Source organism: Calypte anna, chromosome 7, assembly GCF_003957555.1.
Source record: "Calypte anna isolate BGI_N300 chromosome 7, bCalAnn1_v1.p, whole genome shotgun sequence".
Lineage (NCBI taxonomy): Eukaryota > Metazoa > Chordata > Aves > Apodiformes > Trochilidae > Calypte > Calypte anna.
Genome location: NC_044253.1, coordinates 29,904,209 through 29,917,818, shown reverse-complemented (window position 1 = coordinate 29,917,818; position 13,610 = coordinate 29,904,209). Strand labels below are relative to the sequence as shown.

At 44.5% G+C, this 13,610-nt stretch overlaps 1 protein-coding gene across 7 annotated transcripts in view; it reads right to left on the bottom strand.

Moving 5' to 3' along the window:
• FN1 (fibronectin 1) overlaps positions 1 to 10,739 on the bottom strand; it is a 52,567-nt gene extending 41,828 nt beyond the window's left edge. For all 7 annotated transcript variants that reach the window (XM_030454066.1, XM_030454065.1, XM_030454067.1 and 4 more), the window contains exons 1-9: positions 10,562 to 10,739; positions 10,092 to 10,220; positions 8,480 to 8,617; positions 6,623 to 6,754; positions 6,362 to 6,499; positions 4,286 to 4,444; positions 2,662 to 2,862; positions 1,997 to 2,176; positions 349 to 525 (exon numbers count right to left, since the gene is read on the bottom strand). In XM_030454066.1, the coding sequence (XP_030309926.1) occupies positions 349 to 525; positions 1,997 to 2,176; positions 2,662 to 2,862; positions 4,286 to 4,444; positions 6,362 to 6,499; positions 6,623 to 6,754; positions 8,480 to 8,617; positions 10,092 to 10,220; positions 10,562 to 10,724 (1,417 nt within the window). In that variant the 5' untranslated portion in view covers positions 10,725 to 10,739. The remainder of the gene's footprint in view (positions 1 to 348; positions 526 to 1,996; positions 2,177 to 2,661; positions 2,863 to 4,285; positions 4,445 to 6,361; positions 6,500 to 6,622; positions 6,755 to 8,479; positions 8,618 to 10,091; positions 10,221 to 10,561) is intronic.
• Between the last annotated feature and the right edge of the window lie 2,871 nt (positions 10,740 to 13,610).

Here is a 13,610-nt window from a genome sequence, read left to right as displayed (position 1 = left end):
CTTTGGTAGGTGCAAGATAAACTCACTTGCTAGAAAGCACTACAGTCCAATGCCCTCTAATGGACCTACACCCATCTGCATCAGATGAGAAGTCTGCCTACCACTAGCTTGTAGCAAAGAGAGTAAGAAGAACTGCCTTCTCCTGGCACTGCCTAAGTCTCCACTAGAGGTAATTAGTAAGGGAAAAAAGACACAACAAAACTTTAGAAATGCCTTAAAGGGCTTGGGGTTGGGATGCAGCTCACTGGAAGTCATTAGTAACTGACCCACAACAGACAGCTCTTTACTTTCCTGCTCAAAGCAGCACTTACAGTTATTCCATGATCCCTTTATGGTTCTCAGCCTTACCAGCCATAGGGCAGAAACCAAATTTCTGGTCAGCATCATAGTTTTCAGTGGTCCCACACCACTTCATGTTGTCTCTCCGTCCCTCAGAAGTACAGTCAGTGTAGTTGCGGTTGTTGTACAGGAAGGGAAAGTGGCACAAAGCACCATTGGAATTGCCACCACGTGTCTGGACCAAAACTGTACAAAAGTGAAAAAAAAAACAGATGCAAATGAAGCCCACACTCTCTTGGCGTGCATGGATGAGCCTGGGAAACAAACCACTAGCAGTCCTTCTTGCCACGTGTATCCTGTATATTATCCATGGACCTCTTTTCCTTGGCCTGAATTAATTTAGATCTGGAAACATAAGCCTTACACAAGCTCAGTTCAGTTCATTGCTTTGGAAGAGCTGCAGAGCCAGCCATGGGAATTCCTGCAGAATAGGGAAAGCCAAGGCTTCCTGTGTTTAGGAAATAGATTTGCAGACCATTTGTGCCAAGGCCTAGGGAATCAAATACACTCACATTTCTAAACAAACCTGTATTATCTCACTGGCTATTACCCAATTGTGCCCTTTGCCTTAAAGTAAATCTTTAGCCCTCAGGAGAGGGTTAGAATTAGCTACATCCAACAGGACTAGTCAAAACCTCTGCAGGTGGAAGCTTCATGTTTTGCAAGCGGCTGTGGAAAAAGGGATGTAATCTACATGAACTACTCACCTCTTGAGCAACTCTGCTTTACAAATAATGGAGAACAAGGAGGCATCAGCTTAAGTTTTTCTATATTGGTATGTCTCATTCTCCACAGTGTATTATACACAAAACCTCGCTAAAGTATGGGGTTTTTTGTTGGGTTGTTTTTTAAAGAAAGAATGTTTTATACACTGAAGAGAAAAGCTTGACTTTTATCAGAAAAAACAACTGAAGTAAAACAGAGGGGAAAAAACCTATGCAGAATAAGAAACAGTATTTTCATGTGAGAATGTGAAAGCCTGTCTCCAAGGTCAAGATCCCAGATAAGCTGCCTGGATACTGTTCCATGGATGTCTGATGAGCTTTCCAGGAAGTGCAACCACATAGGTAGAGCTGTGCTGAGAAGGGAACACTGACCATCCATAAGCAAGATGGAATGCTACTGCATTAGTCATACACCAGCTCTTGATCAGTGATCACAAATCACATTAAAATTACTGCTATATATGGCAACCTAGCTAGATAGGAGGGAGGGAGGAAGTGGCAGAGGACTGTACAGACTGTATTCCATGGATATCCCCTTTTTCACAGCCTAATATGGGCATTGCTCTAGCAAGTCTGCTAAGCAAAGGCAAAGTCTTCCAACCAAACCAGTTGTATGATTCTGTGATCCTGTCCTCTGGGCTAAAGCTCTGACCTGACAAGGTATTCCCATTCTAAGATCAGCTCAAACAAGAGAGAGCAGGACCCAAATGCTACAAATGTGCCATCCCAAGCACCCTCCAAAGATGCCAGGGGAACAAAAGTGCCCTGACACCAGGCAGTCCTCCATTCACAGGACTGCCTTGCTGCTGAGGTGTGCCCAGAGTCCCCCTAGACTGATGGAGTTGCTCAAGAAGATGTTCCCTTTGCTCTCTGGTCCTTCCTCCATCTGTGCCTGAGGGTCACATGCACATGAAGATCCTGTGAGAACTTACCATTCTGCTCAGTACAGAAGGAGTATCTCCTGTCCTGCTCAAAGTTGGAAGTGGTGCTGCACCAGAGGTGCCCATCTGTGCGACCTTCAGTGGTGCAGGAATAGAAAGTCCTTCCATCATAGGTGAAAGGCAGAACACAGGGTTCTCCATCAGAATTTCCACCATATGTTTGGGTCACAGCTTTAAAACAAGCAAATCACATCATTAGACTCTGTCTTAAAGCAATCTCCTAACCTTAGGGCATTAAAACAGCAATAGCCCCTCTGGGCTAAGCCACTGTCTGCTGCAAACCCATGCTGACTGCCATGGACCTGGGCCAATATACACCAACAGATGACTTAGCTCCACAGCTGTGTCATTCTTCTACATTCTTTTCCAAACATATATTATTGCAGCTCGATTTGAATGAAGTTATTAATGCTGCTCCCCAAGGGCTGTGTTTTCCCTCAGCAAGTTATATATAACTCACTGGGAAATGTTTCTGCCCTACAGAACCAGGCTTCAAATAACCAAAACAACTACTTTTTCACCCCTTGCATCTTTCTCCAGTGTGTCTTCTTCAGAAGACATTTCTGACACACACACACAAAAGGATTAGAAACAAAACCACAAAGCAGTCCCAAAGATCTTACTGGACTGGGCAAGCACTAAACACAAACTCATACCTATTTCTTGGCAGCTGACTCCATTGCCCAGGCAGGTACAGAGCATCTGTTGACTGCCCTGTGTCTTGAGCCACTGCATCCCCACAGAGTACACTACTCCATTATCAGTGATGCACTGGCCATAAGGCTGAGGTTGGGGCTGCTGAGGCTGGGGCTGGTACAATGCAGTCTGCACGTTTGTGAAGCTGGGGGAGCCAGATCCTGCAAGAAGAACCATGGGAGAGGAGAGGAGAGAGATGTTACATGCAAAGCTGAAGAACAGAATGCTTCAATGATATATAAAGAGACAATGAAACCTCAGGCACTCCATCAGGTCAAAGGCACGGCTCTCTTAGCTTCTCCAGACACATTTTAATCATTCCACTTAGCAAAATTCAAAATGAAAAGAACAACTCCCACTTCTACTAATGATTTCCTCTGGTTTTCACCACTGTAGAGTGGCTTTAGAAAGGATTAAAAGAAAAAAAAATTCATAGGAGTAGTTTTAGAAACAATTTTGAGGGAAAACCAAACCAAACCACTTAGTTGAAGGAAATTCAGAATAGAAAAATCAAGACCAGTGAAAGGACAGTAAAAAAATTACTACGAATGTAGGGATATGAGGCAAAAAAGATTAATTTTTAATTTTTTGTTGAAAAAGAAAAATAATCCACAAATGTATTAATTTATCCTGGAATTTTTACACTTTGAGTGTGATTTTTTTTGGCCCATTATAATTGGAATAACACTAAGAGAAAAAGAGGCTTGCTGGATACATTATGGAAATTTTTGCTGATGATTCCCACAGGAATCTTCACAAATTCTACTGGAATAGGGGAAATAATAATGGGGAAAAAAAAACTGGCATCCTTGATGCTTTGTGGGGTTTGAAGTTTAGAGCTCCTGAGCATCAGATGTTAACCTCCTGGTACTGAATAGTAAAAGGTCATTTACAAAGAGAAATTTAGTATATGTACTGCAGAAAACCAGATAAGTTTCACATTGCAGTCACCTACATCCTTAAAATGGCAAAAAAAAAAAAAAAAATAGAAGATGAAGGTTTTAATAAAACTTTGGCAAAAAATACATCTAGACTAAGTAATATTTCAAATCAAAATTACAAACTAAAGAACATGTACTAAATATCACTGTATACATTCCCTGATATATATGGTTTTCAAAGCTCAGCTATTAGTGGGTGTATTTATCTTGTCAAAGAAACCAGATGGTCTCTGCAGAGTTTAAATTAAGGACATTTCTAGAAAGTTACCCTGAGGCAAATATGTGAAGTTCAATATTTGAATTTGAAGTGCCATTCTTCAAAGACAAAGCTGGTAGAAAATCCCTATGAATGCACAGCCCTCGATGTGATTTACAACACTAACTCTGCAGGCAAACACATCAGTATAAGCAAGTCCCATTTGTGCACTGAAACAAAGTATAAATTAATCTTATCTACGCATACACAAACAAGGAGCACCTCCTGAACTCTCAACCTCTTTGTTGCTGATCCTTCCCTGACAAGACTCTTAAATACCTAAACTGGAAAATAGCACAATTCTAGTTTCAGTGGCAAGTTTCAGCTTTTCAAAATATGCCAATTCTTGCTCTTCCCCTACCTGACACGATGTGATGCCCCACTTACCAGTGCTGGTTGTGTGCAGGGAGGTGTGCCTTTCACATTTCCATTCACCTCTGCCATTACCAGTACAGACACACTGAAGCAAGTTTCCACGGTTGTCCTTCTTGCTCCAGGTATCTCCAATTCTGTAGGAAGTCTTGGTGTCATGGTCATTGCACCTATCTGTATAAGGAACAAGACTGTTAGCTGTTTCTGAATTCAGTGGCTTCAGCATGCAATTTTTAGTACTGAATCACCAACATTATCAAACAATCTGCTAGTTCAAGGCCTTCATTGAGAACCCACCTCAATGGGTTCCCATTACCCATCCTATATGAACTAAAACCTGTATTAAACAGTGTCAGCTGAGAACATCTGCAAATTCTGATTCTTTAGTATAAAGGAAAACTTGCATTTATTTCTAGAACTGCTATTTCACTTTGTAGCCATTGTCAATCCTAGCACCATAACATTCCCAGTGTGAACATGGTAAGCTATGTTCAAAATCCATATGAAAAGGCATATTTTGAATGGAAAACATTCCTGTCCCTTACTTTTAAAGCTACTTCAAGCCCATTCTGGCAAGCAGACATCTTTAAAGCTTAAACTTCTTCTAACATTCTTTTTCCTTATTTTTTTACAGCAGAAGACTTCATAGCTGGGTAATTCCACACTCTACACAGAGCAGAGTTTAGGGCTCTACTTAACCTGGGAGAAACAAACCTGTTTGAGGGTAGCATGTTAAATCCCATTTCTTCCAAAAGAAGTGTGCATTGAAGCTCCAGTAAAGTTAATCTAAGCTGCTCGTGTCATACCAGGAATATCAGACTTTCTAAATCTCCCTGTTGTCTTTAATCACACACAGCCCCTGATGAATTGAGTAAATGGGTTCAAAGAACAGCATAACAAACTACTTTTGTCTGAATGCCAGATCCACATGGATTAACCAGTTCTTCTTCCATTACAACATTTTACTGTGTCATTCAAGAGCAACTTGATACAGTGGCTCAAATATAATGATGGGTTGATGAACATGGATTTATGAAAGACTGTGGAAGGATATAAGCATCATGCCAGATTGCCACTGAAAGAACGTACAGACAGAATATGAGTGTGGAAAACACATTGTTAACTTGCAGTAGTTAAAATGACCAAAAACTGAGTATTTGCCAGAAGAGTGGTAAATTGGTTAAGTATTCATCATGTAACTTGGCAAATGAGAAAAAAACCTGTCTTATGGATGCTCAGATTCTCCAGTTAGAGAACGGAAAGCTGAAGTGTCCCCCAAGAAATTGCTGCAATTCTGGAAAATGCTGGCCATAAAAGATACATACTGAAGCACAGTGCCACTTTGTGGGCTACAGCTACCATTTTACATCCATAAATTTTGATTTCTCTGATCACATTTGAAAAGCAAAATGAAAAATGAGCAGGTTATTTTACTGTAATTTCCCCTAAGATACAACAATGCAACAACCTCAGCTATGGGAAGAAAGATGCTGCCAAATCATTTTTTATTAGTAACTCCTCCAAAATTCACAAACAACACATTCTGCTTTATTCATTCTTATTTGACAGTTAATGATTTTTCTCCATGTGTTTTAAGCATACTCAATATTGTCAAGGCTTGTTTGATTTTCATAGCTTATTTCTTGGCCAAGTCTTTCCAGATCTTCAGTTTTCATCCCAGCCCCCTAAATGTTTATGTTCTTCACAGGTCTGCTCTGCGTGCCCAGAGACAAACTAATAGGAACCAATTTAAAGGCTACAAAAGTGTTTTTTAAACCTTGCATTACAGAGGCATAAGGCAGAAAAGGCAGAAAAATTCCAAATAATCCAGCCCCTCTGTTACCAGCACAGATCTCCAGCTCTCTGGCATGTCCCCAGATCACAAACTGCAACCAGGACACGCCATTTCCCCCTCACTTCTCACCTCAGAAGGTGCATTTCCTGCCCTTTCTCAGGTGACTGCCATCCCTCCAAAACTGCTGTCACTTGTGACAGGGTAGAAAAAGGAACACCTTCTCTTTTTGACATATAACAAGATGTGAAAGATAAACTCAGCTCAATTAACATAAAGAAGCTGAGGGGGCGACTTACTTCTGGACGTGCAGGTGATGCGGCCACTGCCCTCCCCCAGGCAGGTACAGTCCACCATCATCCAGCCTTGGTAGGGCTTCTCCCAGGTCTCACCAACCACGTAGGAAGTCCCAGCTGTGTTGTCGTAGCACCGTTCAGCTGTGAGAAGGAAGGAGATAAAGAGTCCACACGGTGCTATCGATACCACATGGGGGATGATGATGAGGAGGAAGATGCCATACACCCTGATAAAGCTGAGGGAAGAGGGGAGCTGCCACCTACCCACAGGCTTGCAGGTCCACTCGCCCTTCCCGTTGCCCAGGCACACACACTCCAGCATGTAGCCACCTGTCTCGTGGGGTCGGCGCCAGGTATCTCCGATCTTGTAGGACTGGCCACCCTCATGGCAGCGATCTGCAGCGGGAGAGAGGGGAGCTGAGGTGAGGGACAGCATGGCGGGGACAAGGTAAGGGCGGGCCAGCCAGCCAGGGGTGAGTGAGGTGGAGCAGGGCCACACCGTTCTATTCCTCCTGCCTGCAAAATGTCACTCGCCATCTTCCATTGGCACCTGCCACGTTCTGAGCTTCCCAGGCCCTCTCCTTTTCTCTTCAGGTAACCCTCTTCAGGTTTCAAACCACACCTGAGACCCTGGTGGCTAAAGGAGAATGTCAGGGCTTGAGGAGGGGCTAATTTCCCTCAGGTGCTCAAGGGCTGGCGAGGGAGGGTTTGGCTCCATCTTGTTCTGAGGAGACACTGCTAGGGCCTCTTTGTGACAATCCCTATGTAGCATGAGATACACAGTGGCCATGGCAGCACGTGGAGAGTAAGGAAGTGCTTGCTGTGACATCTGGTAGGATATAGATCATCTCAGGTTTGGAAATGCTGGCCTGGAAAGGCAGATTCCCAACGCACCAGTGCTCCGCAGCCCTGAGGCAGTCCCAGCTTGCCACTTGGCTCAGGCTCAAAGAGGGAAGGAAATGTGGTGAAAGGCAGTTTGCAAACACAGGGTCTTTTTCCAAGAGGAGAAACATGTATCTGGTCATTTATTATGAGACACTAAAATGTTTCATTGGCTCATTTATGAAAGCAGGAAATCTAAGAGCTATAAAGATTGATTCAAAGCCAGTTGCAGTCAATGAGACACTCCAGTGAGATCTAAACCAGGCTGCTGATGAAGAGATGAGACTGTTCTTATGTCTCTAATTTCTTTACTCTTTTCTTACATCTACCTCTGCTCAACAAAATGCCATTAAATTCAAAAGGGCTTCAGCTCTACTTGTTAATTCAATGCATTATATTTCCATGCTATAATGATGGCTGGTTTCTGATTCCTCTGGGGCAATGCTGCTAGGATCAGCATGTGTGTATTAAACAAGAAACTGGATACTTTTAAGAACAAGATTTTTCTCAAATAGTGCCTCAGGGACATTGAAATCTCACTCTAAAAGTTCTGACACAGCGATCATGACTTTCTGTGCTCACAGAAACTCTAATTATGAACTGAAGGGAAATTGTGAACAATTCAGTGACTCAATAAGGAAAGGATTTCCAGGCAAAAGACATGAAAGGGAGAGCTGCAGAGAAAGGACCAAGGAAACAGAGGGAGGAACAAGAGGAAAGTATGGGACAGGCTGGTGAACTGGTGGAGTTGCAGAAACACATTGAGCTAGTGTCAGGATATCAAATCCCATCTCCCTCAGGGAAGTGTTGGCATGACATTTGTCATGCTGGCTCTTGGGTGCCATTTACTATTATCTGCTCAAAGCACTCCAACTAATGCTGACGGTGTAAGTCTCACCAGTTGCAGAACCAGTTGCTTTTTTTACAGTAAAAAAGCTTGCATAAATGTGCCTGTGAAGGGGTAACACACATTAGCAAGCATACAAGTCTGTATGGCTGGACATCATCAGTAATTTTTGGCCTATGTATTTACACATAGCATTTTACCTCTTAAATAAAAGAGGAATTTGTTGTGCAGTTGTGTGTACATGGGGCATGGACTTTCAGTTCCAATATATTAATAGGCTTTGGATTAAACTCCCCCCTCCAACCCTAGCTAATGGGAACATGGTGTAAGTTGCTCTGGAAAATATGATGCTAAGGAACAATAGCTCTAGTAATAGGCTCTTAGTTACATACTGGCAATGGTGCAGCTGATTCTCCCACGTCCAGCTCCAATGCAAGTACAGTCCCAGATCATGGAGTCCTTGGGGCGCTCATAAGTCTCCCCGACACGGTAAGTGGATCCAGTGTATTTGTCAAAGCAAGTCTCTTCAGCTATGAGGGGAGAAAAGTCAATTTTGTGTAACTATGCCAGTAACATGCCAACAGAAACACACATCCCTTGTCTCCTCACACAGATGTTCTCTTTTTTTTCCAGGGAAAAATGCATAGTCTCTTCTTTCTTCCTCGGATGCAACAGCAGAGAGGAAGTTGGGTGAAAATCACCCCCTCAAAGCCCCCATGATGCTAATAACCTCACACTCCCTCCCCCAGAGAGCCAGAAGCTGAGCATGGTGCATGGACAGACATGCCCCGGAGAAGATCAATCGCAGCTGTTTGAAGTACAGAAGACAGGAAGGAGGAAACATCCCCTAGAAGCTGTGTGCTTTGTCATGCTAATTCTCCTCGTTCTGACCTGGCAAAAAAATTGCGTATATTAATCCCAGATTCTGCTGCAGTTCCACCAAAATCAACAGCACTACTTGTGGACTGCTTGCACTCACACATGAGTAAGTGGTTAGAGAATGGTTACATCAGTGCTGCCACCAGGCTTGGGATCTGCAACAGCACAACTTTCCTCACTTCACTACTGGACAGATAAAGTTAACTGTCCTATAAGGGAAACTTGCTATTGGACTTAGAAACTGTAAAACTTGGGAACCCCTTCAGGGGAAGAAAAGCTACAACAAACCCCCTTTTATGGAGGACTAAAGGGTCTGAGTACTCCTTAAAATACTCCAGCCATGAGGCAGGCAGCAGACAAGCCTTGCAAAACAGATTGCTGAGACGCTCCCATCTGTCTCACATGAACACAGCCAGGAAACAGTTTTTCCCCCTTAGATCTCCAGAGCAACATAAAGGAGTTAAAGCAAACCAGTGGCTTCAGACCAATAAATAGATCGCATCTGATTATCTGAACTACATTGTATCCCTGAGAGATGCATCTTCCAGCAGAGATGGCATTCGAAGTTCTTTCTGTTACCTAAACTTTCCTCTGCAGAAGACTAAACAGTCTCATTTTACACTCAATTATGGAAAGCTCACAGCACGCTGGGGAACTGTGGAAAGTTGTAAGTTGAAATATTTTTAAATAAGCTGACGACACTGCACAGCTATGAAAAGTTGGGGTGAAGCAATCAGACAGCACAGAGCCAGAGCTGCAAAGTGACTCCAGATTTGAACTTCCCCGTGTGAGTCCAGGAGTCAGTTCAGTTCATTATAAAGAAGAGGTTGGCTCCAAAATTAATGTTTAGATCCAATCCTCCAGAGAGATGAGTGATGTTTGGCTCAGGGTTCTGGTGGCAGGCCCATTGCTAATGAAAAGCATTCCTTAAAATCCCAAGCCAGATCTTCAGTGCAATTGAATGTAGGTCCACTACAGACCCTAAGCACCAAACTCCGGCTGAAAACCCACTCTGCCAGTTGCGTCTGGATACAAGGCTTAGCTACTCGGCATCTAAAGCCATTCTGTGGTCTTGATGCAGCCAAAAAAAAAAAAAAAACCAAACAAAAAAGACCACCAACTTACGCTCGGGCTTGCTTTCACAGTTAAAGCCTCTGCTTCCACCGTAGCAGGTACAGACCAGCGTGTTCCCCAGGTAAATGCGCTCCCACTGCTGGTTTATCTGATAGTATCTTCCATTGTCGAAACAGGTCTCTGGGGGGAGAGGCAGAGACGGAGGGGGGAGAGAAAGAAAGTTTGGCGTTACGGGGGGCACAGGCACGGCACGGGCAGACCCCGCCTGCAGTGGGCACCGGCCGCCCGGCCATGTGTGTGTCCCACCGAGCTCGGGGGGGCAGCGAAGGGCCGAGCCGCCGAGCCCGAGAGAAAGAAAAAAAAATCCACAAAACACCCGAGATTCATCCAACGGGGCCTGGGCTCTGGTTCCCGCCGCACTCCGGGGGTTCGGGTCCCGTCCGCTCTACGGAGGTGCCGGGCAGAGCCCCCCCATCCGGTCCTGCCCTGCCCGCGGGAGCCCCTCCCGCCGCGGTACTCACGCTTGTTCTGCGCGGGGGTGCCCTGAGGTATCGAGGTGGTCTGCGCCTGCCGACGGCTCTTTCCACCGCCTCCGCGGCGCTGCCCGCCGCCGCCACCCCCCGCCGCTGCAGCCCCCAGGCAGAGGGCGAGCAGCCCCAGCCGCCACACGGTGCGGCCCGGCATCCTGACACGGAACAGCAGGGCAGCGACAGCGGTACCGCTCGTAGGCAGCCCGACGGACGGGGCAGCGGCACCACCCGGGCTCTATATAGGGCGGGCGGCGCGGGGAGGGGACGGCCGCCTCCGCCCCGGCGCCCATTGGTCTCAGAGCCGCCGGGGGCCGGGCGGGGACTGCCACCGCCCCGCCGAGCTCAGGCGTCCTGGCCCGTCCACCACAAAGCGTCGAACCGGGCTCGGGGGTGGGAGGGCAGAGGTGTGCAGCGAGGGGAGCCTGCAGCCTCCCGACCCTGCAAGGCAGCGGGCTGGGAAGCGATCTTGCCATTTTGTGAAACACGTGGCTTAACAAAATGGCTTTTTGGAGGGGTGAGAGAAACTTTCCTTCCTTCTTTGAGGAATGCTGTCTGTAAGCTGACACCGTCTCTCGGTTCAAGGGAAATAATGTTCTGCACGGTGGAGAAGCTGAGGCGTAATGTAGGTGTAGAGGTTGGAAAGAAGAAACCCTAAGTGATGTTTTACCTACTGCTGGTGACTCAAGGTTAGAATCTTTCAGACCACAGCAAACGACGTGGTTACATCCGGTTCAAAATAAATTTAATAGCCTCTTTCTCTAACTTTATTTCTTGCTGTCCAAAGTCAATTCTGAGAATGAAAGAAAAGTGAAAGTAAAAAGAAATAATACAAAAATGCTAGGCTTTGAATCACTTTAAGTATATGAGAACTTCAGCCTGATGGTCTAATGACCCAGATAAAGGCTGGATACAGATTTAGTCATCGTCTTTCCCCTGTCTTCTTCCCATGGCCATCTCTGCTGCTTTGGGGGCAGGGGATGTTTGTCTCTTTTCCTTGGTTTGAAGGAATACTGTAAAGCAGAGAGCATACACTGCAATTGTGGCTCTCCAGCAGGAAGCTGCTAGTGATGAAAGTACAGTGTGCCCCATACTGGTGCAGTGCCTATACCAGCACTCAAGTTCAGATCATACAGGAAGGTCGTGCTGCTAACCATTTTTGTGCCTCTCAAGCATACCCGATCTTGGCAGAAGGGTTATTAACCTATAAGTCTGCTGTGGTTCCGTTAATGCAATTCTTCAGGCAAATGTGAGTGTTAAGTAGTCTAAAGTGTTTCCAGACATCTTAGGCTGAACATCCACAGGTCTCCATTGGAGTTATCCAGCAAGCTGAGCACCAAGGTCTAGTTCCACTTACTGCAAGCCATTTGTATTATCTTTATGGAAATGGAAGCAGTAATGCCTCGCTTGAGATGAAGGCCCTTTCATAGTCAGTGTACAGATCCAGCTCATGCTTTGTTCCAGGAAAGCACATAGTTGTCACGTCAGGTATCTGCTTTCCAAGGAATTTCCTCTATTCCTCTGTTTGAGGAATGCCCACAGATACATTTTAACACAAGCTTCCCTGCTGAAAACTTACTGGAAATTGAAACCTCATCTGGCAAATGAGCTAATTCCTATCTTTCCTAATCTTCATTTTTAGATCTGCTGTGTTGTCATTTTTTTTTCCATCTGGGTTAGCAGGCATACATTATCCCTCAAAACGATCATGGATCTGAAGTGGCCATAGCAAGGGAGAGCATTGGCTTTTGAATCAGGACGCCTCATCACAAACTAGCAAATATTTGGTTTCTTAAATGAGAATCTGCTTTCAGAAAGTGTTCACTCTTTTCTGAGACCTAAGCTATGAAGTGTCATCCTCAAATTCCAGCTTGCGACATATATGGAATTCTCTGATAAAAGCCAGGTGAAAAGCACATAGTCAGAACCTGATGCTGTATGACCATTTATAGATCTACTTTACCTAGCCTGCTCTGCAGGAAGCATTATTGAGATGAAATCAGCCAAAAAGAAGAGTTTTCCTCTAGGAAACACATATGTGCCATGAGGAGGCAATCACAGGTCATTTTTTCCAGTTACTATGTATAGATATTGGTCAAATTTTCAACTTCTTTTGTGCAGTGTGCAGAGCTTCTGCACAGTGCTTGCTTCTTCATACCTGTCCATGAGTGTGTGAACAGCTCCTGTGAAGGTTTTAAAATGAAGATTAAATTGTAGTGAAATGAGGCAACCAGGTGCCACTAATTGCGAGGTAGTGGGCATGAGCTTGTGTTAAGCCCACCTGTGCCTGATTAGGGCAGGCCCCAACTGCGCATGAGCAGGATTAGGGGGCCAATAAAAGGTGAGGCCTGAAGCACAGGCTCAGCTCACTCCTGAGCAAGCCAGCAGAGAGACTGGTTGCTCTTGGAGCAATAGCACTGATCCAGGCTGGTCAACCCTGAGGGCTATCGGCTCGGAGCACTATTCGTGAGTTTCTGCTGGAACACCTGGTTGGACCTCAGAGTGCCGTACCCTAAAAGAGGTTTGTCTTGCTATGGGTTAACATTCTCTAATTATACCACCCTTTTTTTAGCCAGAATTTAGTTCAATATAGGGTTACTAAAATTATTGTATATCTATGTATATGTGTGCATATATATAGTGTATATTTTCTCTGAATGGTTACCATTTATTTTTTTATAAAAAAAAATCACATGTGATCCAATAATAGAGATTGGATGCAAAGAAAATAAAATTAGGTATGCATTCCAGGTGTTTCACCATTCCATTAAGAACATGCCAGAGGTAAATAAGAAGGTTCCCTCATCCAAGAAGGATGATGCATGAACCTATTGGGCTTTTTTATTTTTAGATTATTTTGGCACTCAACTATCTTAAAACTTCAAACCTAAAAATATTCTGTACTGTTCACAATGTACAGAACAAACAGTTGTGATTTTTCTAAAATGCGTAACTATTACAGAAGACTTTTGTAAGTTTTCTCAACATGAAACTATTCTTTGCTACATTTGAATCTGGATCAATCACAGGCATGATAAGCCAT